Genomic DNA, 14888 nt, shown 5'->3' with positions numbered 1-14888 from the left:
AATTGTGTTGAAGGTGATTGCATGGTGGCTTTGGCCCAGTCTTGGATCACCTTTGCAACTTTGACATCCTTCTTTGAACAGTTTGCACCAACGCTACACGGTGACCCGCCGTGGTTGCTCAGTGGCTATGGTGTTGGGCTGCTGAGCACGAGGTCGCGGGATCACATCCCGGCCACGGCAGCCGCATTTCGATGGGTGCGAAATGCGAAAACACCCGTGTGCTTAGATTTAGGTGCACGTTAAAGAACCCCAGGTGGTCGAAATTTCCGGAGTCCTCCACTACGGCGTGCCTCATAATCAGAAAGTGGTTTTGGCACGTAAAACCCCATAATTTAATTTTTTTAATTAACGCTTCACGGTGGCCAATTAAATTCAATGTTCAACGTACACGGCAGTCATGCGATGACTATTTTCTTTTGGGGATACACCTTCAGCTGTTAAAAACCTCACGACACCACGCTGTTCAACTTTTCGAACATCCATTATGTCACGCAACCATGTTCAACCCACTGTATGAGAGCATTAAAGAACATTTATCCTCACACCTGTGTGTCTCTTCTCTAAATGAGAGATGCTTGTGTGCTATGCGCATGCCTCGCAGATAATGAACTGCGCCATTATTGCGGGAATGGGGTGGCTCATTTTCATTTGACTCGCCCTTGTACAGTACAAATTCGAAGTTACAATGAAATATACAAATGTGAAGGTACAGCTTGATAGAGGGCAGAAATGTGTCACTGGAAACAAATTCACTGCCTGTGTACACATAACCTCGCAACAAGATATTTAATATACGTGTCAGTCTCCAATAAATCTACTTATCTAGTCACTGTAAAGCCACTGTATATAATTTGTCCAACAAGGCAGATAAACATGTTGCGCAATCACAGATTCACAGAATCCTGAGGCCCACCCTCCACTTCCCCTAATGTGTCGCACACGACGGAAGGCGGCGCGCTTTCTGCCCGCTTTTCTCCCTTGCGCACACAAGACGGAGCCCCCATCTTCGGCTCACCTATGCCACTCCCCCTCCCCCCATGTTTTCACTCACAAATACAGCATGTGGTGCGCGGACACTATGTTATCGCCCTTCGACTTCACACAGAACATCAAAGCGACGGCGACAACAGGAATGCGCCTGGAGTGTCCATATATTTGTGATCACAATAATATAATAAGAGTACCTGGCAAGTGAAGCATCCTGCAAAAGAAGTAGCAAAATCAAACTTTCACCATGCGACAATTTGCTGCGCCACAACAATGTCTTTTTTTTTTCTTTTGTGGGGCAGGGGCATCGAAATGAAAAAACCCAAAGGAAGGTTTGTTTGCCACAATCGAACACCTACTTTGGGCATATAATGTGGCTACTGAAGGAATATAGAAAGAAAACATGAGATGCTTGGTCTACAGAGAACCATACGCGTACTGCTCGGTATTCTACACCAACGAGACAAGACTTTCCGGAGAGGTTGCGCTCAAGTGAACATTTTGCAATCCGTCGAGTTCCGACAGTGATGGCGACGAGTGACCATTGTTTCTTGTAAAGCAATAAAGGGGGCTAGTTGGTGAACGTTCATGATCACATTCCGTGATCTTGTAAAGATATGACATGATCACATTCCGTGATCTTGTCATATCTTTTACACCACCCCCCCCCCCCCCTCGCGCCATATCTCCTTGTATATAAGCGCGTTTTTTAACATTATTAAACAGTTGGTAGTTTGCGCTACGTCCGTCCACGTCCTGTCCTTTCTTAATATCGTCTTTGTAAAACTGAGTGCAATATAACCATGATTGTTTCTTGTTCTCGTCTGCTAGCCGGAAAGCGTCTCGCAAAAATCCACTTGGTCAGAGAAAAATGAACGCACACCAAAGTGTGCCGCGCTGTGGTCGGGGCAACACGACAAAAACGCATGCGCTGTGGTTGGCTCTGGAAGCCCGCGGGTAGCGAGAACAGGAAAGTTCAAGAGGCTCAATGTGTCCTCGTGAATAAAAGTTAAGTACAAAAGAAGAGATAAGAACATAGTTATCTTTGCTGGCTTTAGTGTCTTGACATGGATGCTTTGGTGCACGTGAAAAAAGTGTTGATATTCTTTTCTGTGACATGACGGCACAAATGAACCACCACAATGCTTCGTCTCATCTGACCTCGCTGTGTGCTTTGTCAAGACGAGACGTTCCTGCACAGGTGCGAGTAAGAGCGGGCGCGAGAGAGAAAATCCGGGGGTTTTTGCTCCTTGAAGATAGGACTCTGCCTAGGCACTACAGAGGAGGTTTCTTAGCATCCGTTGTATGCGTTTGTCTCTATAGGCGTGCCGACATTGCGGAGTGGGGTCGAGTTTGTTTACGCTCAAACGCTGGTTGCTGCCCCGGAAAAGTCAGTGATGTTTTTTTGAAGGTAGGGCGCCGTAAGGGGGAAAGGAAGGTTTAATTCGGCATGACTGACTCAGCACCAGCACCGAAGGTGCAAGAAAGTCTGTCCGATGTACCTTCAGACAGCGATCACCAAATGGAGCGTCCGTGCCCACTGCCTCACTGTGCGGGTGGCCAGCGTCAGAGCGTAAGCAAACTCGACCCCACTCTGCAATGATGGCACGCCTATAGGGACAAATGCACACAACACACGCTAAGAAACCTTCTCCATAGTGCCTAGACAGTCACGTATTCAAGGAGCAAAAGTGTCAGATTTTGTCTCTCGCATCTGCTCTTACTTGCGTCTGCGCACAAATGGCTGGCAATCCCTCAAATGAACACCTTGTTTTGTCAACTTGTCTGATAGTGTATTGATTTGGCTTGTGTCGTATGTTCCAATGTAAGACTTTTGAAAAGTCAATGCACCTCTGGCGTCAAATGTTTATAACAACATTAAACTTGCAATGTTCTGGAATTGAAAATCTAAAGCACGACTTTGGAAATGTCAATGCACCTTTTGCATGAAAAGTTTAAGAACTTTATACCCATAAACTTTTAGAATTGAAATCCATGCGCTCTGTAGATGCCGCGGCCTCCATGAGATGCCGTGACGAGTCCGCACGCCATCAAAACGCTCTTGAAACTTTGTGCTTGGATGGGGCTCCTTGCGTTATGCGACTCCAGGGGCATGGGCGTTGCCACGAAACCCAGCCCGAGTTTGCAACATTTGCACTGAAATGTCTTTTCGAGTGTGAAAATTACCAAAGACACTTTGGAAATTCTCAAGTATGCTTGGCGAAAGCCTTGTAGTAAACACACTGCATATACCATGTTGTACATGGTGCCTCAATGGAATGGCCATAGTGTCTCTATACTCGTGTGCCACTTGTGCTTGATGCGCTTCGTGATGGGCCTGGTTGCGACAACCACTGCAGCCGCTTTTGTTCCGCCTCCCTGGCTTTGCTGTTCGGTGACATAGCCAGACGCTGCTGCCATCTGTGCTCCGCTTTCCTGGCTTTGCTGTTCGGTGACATGGCCATTCGCTGCTGCTGTCTGTGCTCCAATTCATTCGCTTTGGTGGTCGGCGATATCGCCTGTCGCTGCTGGTGCTTTCGTTCTGCTTCCCTGCCTTTGGTACCCGGCGATCTAATCAGTCGCTGTTGGCGTTTCCATTCTGCCTCCCTTGCTTTCACATCTGGTGACATGTTCAGTCGTCCCGTGTGCATTTGCTCCTTGTTCTTCTGGCGTTTGGTGTTGGGGGAATCCGGCGTCCGCTGCTGCTTCCCCGAACTGCTTGGTGCGGAATCACTGGGCCGCTTCGGAGCCATGCATCTCACTCACTCGACTGCAACGAGATGTCTGGCGAATGAGCGGCAGTGCAGCTGCCACCACCGACGCGCACGCGCTCGTTCTACCACTACTGTGTGACGTCATGGTTGCTATGCACAGCTGTGCCGTTGGAGGAGGTTGCGTCGTTGTGCGGAGGAGAGGCCACAGCTGGCACGATTTCAGTGCACAGACGGACGTGACCGCGAGCATGAGCCATTAAAGGCTTTTGTCTTAAAAGGACACTTTAGACACAATCCAGAATAATTTCCGGCACCGGTGGCTGTTTTGGTCTGCAGTGCATGACAGCAAGAAAAAATTTTAAAGGGGAGGGGTTGAAATCCCACAAGCCCCCCCCCCCCCCCCCCCCCTCCCGCCTTGGCTACGCCCCTAGTGTGGCTGTATTGATTCAACGCCAATGCATCACTGTAGGCAGTAATTGTGAGATGGGTTCTGCTGAATTTTTTTCAGTAACCGATTACATGTAACAATTTACATTTTTTTTTTCGGCTTTCAGCACTTAAGTTTGGTGGGAACAACAGTGTTCAATGCCAAAACATGTATACATGAGTTACTTCCATACCATAATCATCGTCCTGCAGCTTCGCTTTGACCACCTGAACATGGCAGGCATGCAGATTTGCGCACCTTTCTCAAGTCTGACCAAGATTTTCTCCAGTAATGAATTAATCTCTTTCCCACAAGGGCTTTAAAAAAGCTGCTGCTCAATTCTTCTTCGTATAGTGCAGCCTATGACTTCTCTGATATAGGCAGAAGATTCTGGCCATTGAACGTTTGTTTTTATCTGTTTGATATACAGGGTGTCCCAGCTAACTTTACCCAGAGTATAAAAATATACAAAAGCCAGTAGCTGAACAGAACAAAAGTAATGTTGTGTGCCATCGCATGGAGATACTCAATTTTGTTTTTTCATTCTGTGCCTAATTTGGTAATTAGTCTTAATTAATCAATCAACTTCTCAAATGTTATAAATAGATTAAAAGTGTCAATGAGAAAATTGTAGAGCGACATTAAAAACTTTCAATACCGCTTTCTGTTCCTCAATATGTGCTACATAAAAGGGTTTTTCCGGGCGGGAAAGAAGCCTATAAACAAAATCTGCAGCTATATCAGGCGTTGTTTGTGGGCTACCAGCAATACAGCATGCCTGTGCTTTCCAATATACGTTCAACTTGTCTTCAGTCGTTGGAGAGCCTTCAGGCCCAAGCTCTACAAACATGCATAGGCCTGCCATAGTGTACATAGACTTCCAGCACCATAGATGAATCACGGATTTATCCAATTGACGTTCATGTGTCTTTTGAGCCACTTTAAGTTGACCTCAGATTTCTGTCTCGACACACACATACCGCCCCTTGTCTTCACTCCAATGGAACCACCCAAGCTGCACCTGCTCAAGATGCCTCACTGCTCACAGGTATATCATTCCCTCTGGCTTTGCACCTACTGTCATCTCCAAAGTGCAACCGTAGGCACTACATAGACCAATGGCACATCTTCACATACCTTGGATTTCAAGCAAGTTGCGTATCCCTTCCACTGGCCTTAAACAGCTCACCTTGGCCTATTTGGCGGAGTTCTATGGTGTCTCTGTGCACATATACACAGATGGATCCATTACTTCATGCGCCTTGACCACGGCCTTTGTGATCCCTCAGCTGGGGATATCCCGTCTGTACAAATTGAACCACTAATCGTCAACAGCTGCAGAACTTGTTGCAATATGGGAATCTATCTGTTTTGTCTCCTACCTGACACTGCATACGTGGACTATACTTTCTGCTGTGAAATCAGTACTGCAAGTCATCAATTCTCTCTTGAGGAGAGGCCAGTATTACATGCTAGCATTAGATGTCCTACAGATATTTGATCTTGCTCAGAGGAATGGACACTCAATTACCTTCCAATGGGTACTTTGTCACTGTGGCTTGGCCAGCAACAAGCTAGCTGATGTGGAAGCAAGAACTATTTCTGAAGCCGTCTACGTAAAGATTCCATACTCACGAAGTGATGTAAACTCTTTGTCGACTGCGCTCATGCAAGATCGCACAGCAGATTACTGAATTCAACCAGACCATCAGTACAGGTGCCTGCGGGAAATAGACTGGGGCAGGACTTTTCACCTCCCCGCTAAAGTCAAGCGCTACCAAGCAAGCATGCTTTACCGGATTTGCCAGGGCATCACAGTCACTCGACGCTATGCACATCTAATTGGCCATGCGGACAACCTGAACTTTGAACAGTGCCAAACATCTGACTCTCTCCAGCATCTGTTCTGTGACTTCCCTCTCTATGTATCACAGCCGAAGATGCTGTCTTCGACCCTAGCAGCCACTGGCAAACAAACATTGTCTGAAAGTACTATTTTGTCTGTAGTGTGACTGTACAGTAGCAACAGTAGCTACAAAGGCTGCTCTGGACTGCTTGAAGACAACCGGACTAGACGCAAGGCCACTGTATTAGTGTACATATATACCCTTCTTCCTGTCCTCATCATCATTTTTCATCACTCTTTTATGTCCCCTTTCCCCTGTGCAGAGTACCACGCCGGAGTGTGCTAGCTCAAGCTGACCTCTCTGCCTTTCTAATAAATTCTCTCTTTCTAACACGCTAACAACATTTTTAGGCCTGAATATTATTCAGCTTTATATACCTTAGATCTGGCCACCTTTTCAGGGAACTTGAACATTTGCTGGCGTCTGTTACAATTGGTCGTTTAAGTCTAAGGGCTAACGATTGAAGGGGGCTGGTAGGAGGCCCACCACATATTGGCTAATTAATTGAAACTGCGCTTTGATAGCTCAGTATTGACAGCCTCTCCAAACTTTGATGCTAGAAAATCACCTATGGACAATATTTCAGTTTCTCACTAGCCCTATCAGGAGGATCTTCCCCTAGCCCCAGCAACAATGAAGTGCTGCACTGCATTGTTATTCTGTTGTTCTGCACTGCACGATCGTTTTCTGAAAAGTTTTCTGCTGCACTCATATTGCTTTCCTTTCATCTTGTGCCCTGTGGGATCCCACATGCATCCCGATATCTCTGCAGCGGCCACGCGGTTATCACGCGATAATCACGTGTTCGCTCGCGCAAGGTAGCGGGGAGAGGGCACGTTTCGCCGCTCCCGCTGCTCTTCGCGCCTGGCTGCGATGCCGCAGCCAAGGCACCCCGTTTCTTCCTTTCTCCTTTCTTGGAACCGGGGAGGCTCTCTCTCTGCCGCTCGGGGAGAAGCCCTATTCTCCCGATGCGTCTTTGTCTTTCGGCTGTGGAGCTTGCGACTGGCTGCATCTCAATTTAGCCGCTGAGACCGCCGCACGCCGTCTCCCTGCAGCGCTCGGCCTTCATGAGCGACCGACCGCCGCAGGGCCCGAGCCCAGATCCACTCAGGGTGAGCTGAACACTCATCGGCCTCTTGTATGGTTTCCAAATTGTGTGGTTTTTCACCTCAGGTGTGCGGAACGCACTGCCACTGTGGTTTTGTGTTTGTGTTTGTTTGCTGTGGTTGCTTTGTTGGTACATGTAACTACAAGCTGAATAAACACCTTAAGTCAAAGACTCACCCTTTCCCCCTGGCCTGAACCTGTCATGGTCACAACTCACTTCGAACTGTGGGCTAGGGGTCACAGCTCTGACTGTTAGGGCTCCTGTGAAAGTGCTAGTGAGTGACTGCCGCTCTGCTGGCACGGTGCGATCCAGAGAAGGGTCATGTGCGCACGTACAAACTTGAGTAATACCCCTATATTTAGCACAGTAAACTAAATTCCCACACACATGTGGGATTTGTGCAATTGGTAACGAACCCAAAGCAATGGAAATCTCGGATTGAACACTCCAGATTGTAAATAAAGGTGTCTTCAGCAATACCGTGTGTTGTTACTATGCATGAATTTCGACAGTCATCATGAGGTGGGCTCTGCCAAAATTTTTCCCATTCTGCTCAACACCAAATTGTGTGAAGTCGCTCGTACTGGCCTTAAAAGGGCAATCTAGGTTCATCTGCACCGAGATGTTTTGTAGTGTCGCATAATGTAGCATCGCAAAGCATATGCTTTGATTGCGTATATTGATGGGATGGTGCAACAGGTGACACAGTTAATGCTATGCACAGTGTGTGGAACTGGAGGTTGTAAGGACTTGTAGCACAATGGTACTGATTTGGACATTCATGGAAGTTACCATCTGCCAATATATGAGTATACTGGCAGATGGTCATTTCTGTGAATGTCTAGGTCAGCACACCGTGTTGCAGACAGCCGGCACTTTGAAGCAAATGCAACGTCAACACGCCAGCACACGGCAGTGTTATCACTAGTGTATCACCGTTGCCAGCCCACTAACTCTTTTCCGCCTTGCCAGATATCAAAGAAAAACATTACTTTGCCCAGTGCTGTCGTCACTGTGTATACTAAACAGCAATGAGTGGCAATGTGCACTTGGGAGCTGGACACACTAAGTATTGAGCTGCCTCGCAGCATTTGTGGTTGGAAACTTGTGCAGGGTTTTGCAGGCCATAGCTGTCTATAGCGTAGTGAACGATGATGATGATGTGCACACTTTAAAGGAGTTCTTGAAGAGATGGTGGTTTAAACTGTGAGAACCTCTTGCCGCCACAATAGACGAGTTGAGTAAGAGCTCAAGTCTGCAAGTGTTCTTGTGGTTGGGATAGCATGAGCTTCCCCTTAAGATTTTTGTCCTTGCTTGTGCAGTTTGCCCAGCACCTGCATGTCAACGTGGCATACCTGCAGCCCATTGAAGAGGCTTACCAGGCCTATTTTGACACTATTTGCCAACAAGAACTCTACATTTTGGTGAGTGAATTTTACTCTCCTATGGTGATGTTTATCAGACAAATGTGTGTTCCCCGCCGTGGTATCTCAGTGGCTACAGCGTCACGCTGCTAAGCTTTAGGTCGCGGAAGCAAATTCTGCTTGTGGCGGCTGCATTTGGATGGGGGTGCACGTTATACAACCCCAGTGGTCAAAATTAATCTGAAGTCCCCTACTATGGCATGCCTCATAATCATATCGTGCTTTTGGCATGTAAAACAACAGAATAAAAATACTTTTTAAGTGTGCGTTGTATTGCGGCCCTAGATTTAAAAATTTTGGATTCAACCTTATCTCAGCTGAGCAGTCAATTTAGAGCAACAGCTTTGCTCCAGAAGCTGAATTGTGGTTAAAAAAAGAAAGGGAAAGGAAAAAGTCTTGTCTTGTGGGGTGGTAGCATGTACATATATAGTCAGAACTGCTACTAACCCTTAATAGTGCACTCGAACCTCATTGCAGTGAAATAATTAATATAACGAAGTAAATGCAATTCCCCTTGAAATCCCGATTGAGATTCATATATTTGAAACCTTTTTTTAACAAAGTAATGTTGTCCTGCCAATGGATTTACTGAACTAGATTAGTGTCCGAAACCAAAATATACCGACCATTGCACGCTGAGCATATCACTTCCCCCCGGGTTTGGCCATTCGGTTAGTGCAGCTGCTTGAAATTCTCTCGTCCAGTGGTGTTGCGCAGCACTGGTATTTATTGCACTTGACTCTTTTGCTACGGTGCGTAGTTTGTGAAGAAAGGCATGCAGGCGCAGGCTCCAAGTTCGCTATCTCGGAGGCTGCGCTATGCCACATATCAGTGGTGCTGTTTGCACGCTGCAGCATGGAAAACCATCGGCTCCACTTTGCTCTCTTGCTGCAGTGCGCCACGCAGGCTGACACAGCTTGGCATAACCTTTGAGGTTGCGTCGGCGTGGTATTCTTGGGCGATCACTTTTGGAGGTAGTTTCACTTTCGCATGCCATATGTGTCCACGTGTATGGCCGACAGTGTTTGTGGCACTGTGCCAAGCTTGCTATGTTTGAAGCAGCAGAAGCTTGATGTGGGCGAGTTGGTTTAACATACCTGAAGTAAAGAAAAGAGCACTGCATGTAGCGCTCTTTTCTTTTCTTCAAGTTTGCTATGTTTGCACGGGGCCAAGAATGCACTGTCGGCGGTATACTTCGACGGGTTCCCGAAATCTTGCGAAAGGCAAACTGTCTCTAAAAGTCATGGAGGCCAATAAAGAAAACTGTTCCAGCTGCATATTCAGCACACTGTGTTGTGTGCCATATGCAGACCAAACACGAGGTACTTCATTCGCATCTCAGCGTGCTAGCTGTTCCCTTCGACTGTGTCGCATTTTCGCCAGTTTCACGACCATATGAGTGAGCAAAAAAATAATAATAATAATGCTGGCTTTCTCGTAATCAAAACTAGATGCAAGCATGAAATGGATACCGGCAAAGCAGATTGGTTGGAGATGATACTATCCACAATCTTGAAATGGGTGTAGTGCATGTTTGCAACGGCACATCCCACCACACCACACTGCACCACGCCATGCTGTGCACTGGTCCATATGGATGCAATAGTTTCCTGTCACAGACAGAACGTCTACCGGCGCTGCTGGTGCGCCAGACATGCTGCAAACCTCATCGACTGCTAGCATTGAAAAGAGCACAGGTAACTCTGTCTCCATGCCAGAAGATTTCAACTAAGCGTATAGCGTCCGTATGTGCATTTTGAATGTCGCTATTGGAAATGACAAATAAAACTTCACCGTACTAAAAGTTACAGCTTGAGTGATATTGTGAACAAACAAGTAACTAGCATATGTAATGCAGTCTTGACTGGTTGCCCAGATGATCTCGTTTTGCTCTCGCAACTTGCCCAGATATTCTTGTTTTAGTGCCCGGATAACGGCTCTGGCTTTTGGCTCAAGGTCGCTGACAACAGCAGCTAAAAGCATTTCATGCTTAATAAAAAGCGGAAGCAAAAGACCATCACATAGGAACACAAGGAAGCTATCGCAAAGGCTATCGCATCAGCTGCTAAAAAGTTGTGTTTTGCAGACACTGGAGATTCTTTTACTGTTGCTTTCCAAGTTTCCAAGTTTATTGCTTCGTTACAAGTTTTGACAGATATCAAATACAAAAGGAGGTCCCATAGTGATAGACTGTATTTGGACCTTCGGTCAATGTTAGGTGGTGAGAGGAATGACCACATGGCAGCAATGTCAAGGTTAATGGCATACTGTTCGTATAAAACTAGAACAAATATAAGAGAAGAATTCAGCAGAAATACACAAAAAATAAATGAAAAGAAAGAAAAGTAAGGAAGTACAAGTGTGTGAGTATGTACAGAGGTATATCAAATGTGAACTACATGCAAATAATAAGCACAACGAAAAAAGAGGTATATAATCTAATACAAAGACACATCAATTGCTAAAAAGTAATTTAAAAACTATGAGCAATATGTGTGAAATAAGCTATGTTGTAAAACTAGGAAAGTCTTAAAAACAATATGCCACACAGGGAGTAAAAGCAAAAAATTAAAAAGATGTACAGCAATTAAAACAAATTAATCAAATACATTTCAAGATCTATTTTAAGTTTGTATGTGGTCTTACACTTTTTTATAACTAAAGGCAAGGAATTGCACAAAGAAATGCAGGAAAAATGAAATGTGAATTTACCATAATTATTTCACACTTTGGGCAATATAATGTTTTAGCATTTTTGCCTACTCCATCCATTCCTAGCCTCTATCTATCTAGCCTCTTTTGCTACATGTGACCCAAGTTGTCTACCAGCTTAGGCCACTAGGTATATCCTTGCGGTCATGATGCCATCGTGGTCTTTATATCATTACAGTGGCTAGAATAGGGAAAGTGTGCACAAGGCACCATTTCTCACGTGGGCTTCTCGGATGTTCCGCTCAGGTGGCGCTCGCATTTGCTCGCATGTTGCTCGGAGGTGGCAGCAGTGGCAGTCTACTGTAGCCACTGTGGCATTCCAGCCGCTGCACTCGGGCAGCTTGGTGTTCTACGCTCCTTTTTAGATTAGCTGCAGTCATAATGAAGCCATATCTGAGGAAACTACGATCGCATGGCCTCCGCACTTTGCTTTGCGCTGTTGCGAAAGCAGGTCCAAAATGCATGTACAGCTGCTCATTCCGCACATGTGTCTGGTGCCGTCGATTCTCCAGCGAAGGCCACGCGATCGCAGTTTCACATGTTTACCAGACTAAACACAGTGCGTATTAGTGCCGAGATCTGAGTTTATTCAGTTGAGAAGCGATGCTGATCTGTTGAACGGCACCTTATTTGACCTATATCCCAAACCGTGATTTATTATGACCGTGGCATTAGCTCCTAAATAATACTGCGAAAATGACCTTACTGTAACTGCCTTCATGCCCTCCTGCCCACCTTGCTCCTCATTAACCGATGAGGTCTGAGTTAGCTAATCGGTTCACCTTGTGAGATGACCTGCATTACTGGAGATTCAAAATTGCTGGCATGCTGGTGTTGACTACTAGTTCCTAACAGGCACCATAACACTGTCTATAAAAAGCAAAAATAACGAGATCTACACAAGCGTTTTAATTTTTATCAATTTTATTCAGCAAGCTAAGATTAGGCGAAGTGAACATCCACATTGTTATGTTGGTTATGTAGTGTGGCGCATCTTCAGATGTTTCGTTTTTTCTTGCATTGATATTCTTTCTTTGTTCAAAGACAATGTAGAAGTGAAGTCGTGTCAAGATAAAAAACTTCACTATATTGCTTGGCAGTGCTTCTTTGTGGGCATCACAACCGATGGAAGGCACGTGTTGCATACAATGCAAAATATTGGTGACGCTATCTCTTTGGACCTTCTTCCAACTGAACCACATTGTGAAACCATCCTCCAAAGCTTCCACGAACGAAAAAAATTGTCTTGAGGGATACAGAAACCCTCCTTTATCACAAAACTGGCTGAATGAACAGAGAGCTTCATCTGAATTCTCAACCGATGTGAGCACCTGCTCAAAGCAGTCCCGATATTTCGTTGTTAGTATTTTCCATCAGGCCACATAGCCAGCGAAATAAAATACCAGCCTTGCATCACTATGCTTCTCCAGATAAGGATGATCGATGCACAAGGATGATGTTTCAAGCACGCTGGAGGCTTCATTAATTCTTCCTGCACCAATCAAGTTGTCCACTTAGTTGGCTGCTTCAGCTGGTCCGACAAATGACACGATTGCATCGCCTGAGCAGTTGCGCGTGTCTAGAGCTTTTACTAAATTATTGAAGCTCAGACAGTTAACAGCAGTAAGGAACTCTGCTGAGGTTGGATGATCATTACATCCCGAAAACTGGTGAATTATGCCAAACAACTTCTCTATGGGATCCTGGCTCAGGCGGGAAGTTAGCAAATATTTGTAACCTACTTGCTCCGTTAAGTATCTTAAAAGCTCCAATGTTCCTTGCAGGGTCACTCTTATTAAAGCTTCTGCTGTGCTTGAAGACAAAAAACTTGCTTTTGAGGGGTCTGTTTCGGCTTCCCATTCGTTGATGTAAAGTAGAAAATCACTTAGTACCTGTTCTTCTGGTGAATTCGGTCTGAGGGCGCCGGATGGAAGTCTCGATGTCACGATGGCAATTAACTTCTGCATAAATCCAATGAAATGTTCTGTCTGCGTTCGGTGTGCCAAGGCTTTGTCAATTTGGCTCTTATAGAAGAAGAGGCGACGTAGAACTTCAGAGCTGAAAAGATGAAAGGCATATTTAACTTTCATTTTTTCAGAATTATTAGGGTTCAGGTGGACTTCGCTTATCTTTGGCATAACTTTGAGCATTGTGGCACATTTGTCCAGTTCATAAGCTATTTTTACTGGCTTCACGTCCACATGCCCTGCTGGTGTCTTGTAACCTGCTTTTACAAAGCCATTTCTCTCACACTTCACTAAGTGTGGAAAGTCCGACAGGAAAAAGAATCTTTAGTCATCATCAGTGGGGTGGGATATTGATGACTTGATAGCTGTTCCTTTACCCGATATTCCGAACTGATGCCACATTGCACGATTCCATGATGCTCCATCGCATGTCACATAGTCCACTCTCAGCCCAGCATTCTTGGTTAGCATCACCACTTCCAAGATGATCTTGGAGAGTAGTGGCGCCTTGACATTGCCCTTAGGTGCAAACACACCAAGAATCTGGTGCCACGAACCTGACAGCAGCTGAAACATTGCCACTAATCCGTGGTCGCAAGGGACTGTTTTGTCAGATTTGGGTGTAAACGGACCGAGGTCTACAAAACCATCAATCTTTCCACCTCCTGCAACACCCAAGTTTTCGGAAAGTTTCATTTCATCGATTATGAGCTCTCCATGGCGTTCAAAGTCACTCAATTTTTTCGTCTTCATGATGCCTGAAAGCACATGTGCATTCAATCCGAAGCTGCTCTCATACTACCTCTTTTATTTCTTGAGGCAGCTTCGGCTGGGCAGAGCAAGTATTTTTCCACTGCGGATGTGTTCGTAAAGTCGAGGACTTTTCATGTGCATGATGGTGCACTCGAGTAGCCACTCTGGACTATAACGTATGCCTTTTGGGGCCTTTCGTCTCCCTGCTTCGAAGCATTGCATGATAGCAGCCTTCTGTTTGGGTGGGAGCATGTCACATCTCTTCAGGATTTCAGGATGGCAGATTCTTCAATCTCCTCATTTTCCTGCTACAGCTTGGAAATCACTTGGTCTGAAGTTTTCACCTTAGTCCTGAGGTGACACACTGTATCTGTTTTCGCCTTTATTTTCATGGCAGAGCTCAGTCTTACTTTTTGTTTCTTTTTCTTGTATCTTTGGTTAATCAAAAGCTTTCTTAGATACTTGCACTTCATATAGCAGTTCTCTTCGGGTCCTGAAACTCCCTTGCAATACTTGCTGTAGATGGTGTCATTCCACGCTGTTAAATTCGCATTCGGAGCCGCAAATGGGAACTCTTCCAAAAGTCCAGCCCCTGCCCAAACATCCTTCAGCAAAGAATCGTGAACATCCTTCAGCAAAGAAGCTGGATCCCCTGGGGTTTCCAGGGTGATCGGAACCCCTCGCACAAACACTTCACATTTTACCACAGTGTCTACGACTGTGAAAAGCACCAGCTTTTATGCATGCAGAACACTCATGTTTTTGGGCACAGCTAAGCACACACTATAAGCTACCTTTAGCGGTTCTTCGCTGAGAGTGTGCTTTCCTCACCGGCTGGACATAAGACGAACATTCTTATAGTCATGTGCGTCTTCATCATCGGAAGGCA

At 45.6% G+C, this 14888-nt stretch overlaps 1 protein-coding gene across 5 annotated transcripts in view; it reads left to right on the top strand.

Moving 5' to 3' along the window:
• LOC135918021 (protein phosphatase 1 regulatory subunit 21-like) overlaps positions 1-14888 on the top strand; it is a 247346-nt gene that overhangs the window by 85506 nt on the left and 146952 nt on the right. For all 5 annotated transcript variants that reach the window (XM_065451686.2, XM_065451684.2, XM_065451685.2 and 2 more), the window contains one exon: positions 8466-8567. In XM_065451686.2, the coding sequence (XP_065307758.1) occupies positions 8466-8567 (102 nt within the window). The remainder of the gene's footprint in view (positions 1-8465; positions 8568-14888) is intronic.

Source organism: Dermacentor albipictus, chromosome 7, assembly GCF_038994185.2.
Source record: "Dermacentor albipictus isolate Rhodes 1998 colony chromosome 7, USDA_Dalb.pri_finalv2, whole genome shotgun sequence".
Classification (NCBI taxonomy): domain Eukaryota; kingdom Metazoa; phylum Arthropoda; class Arachnida; order Ixodida; family Ixodidae; genus Dermacentor; species Dermacentor albipictus.
The sequence above is the reverse complement of the archived record's forward strand: the minus strand, read 5'-3'. Positions and strand labels throughout refer to the sequence as shown.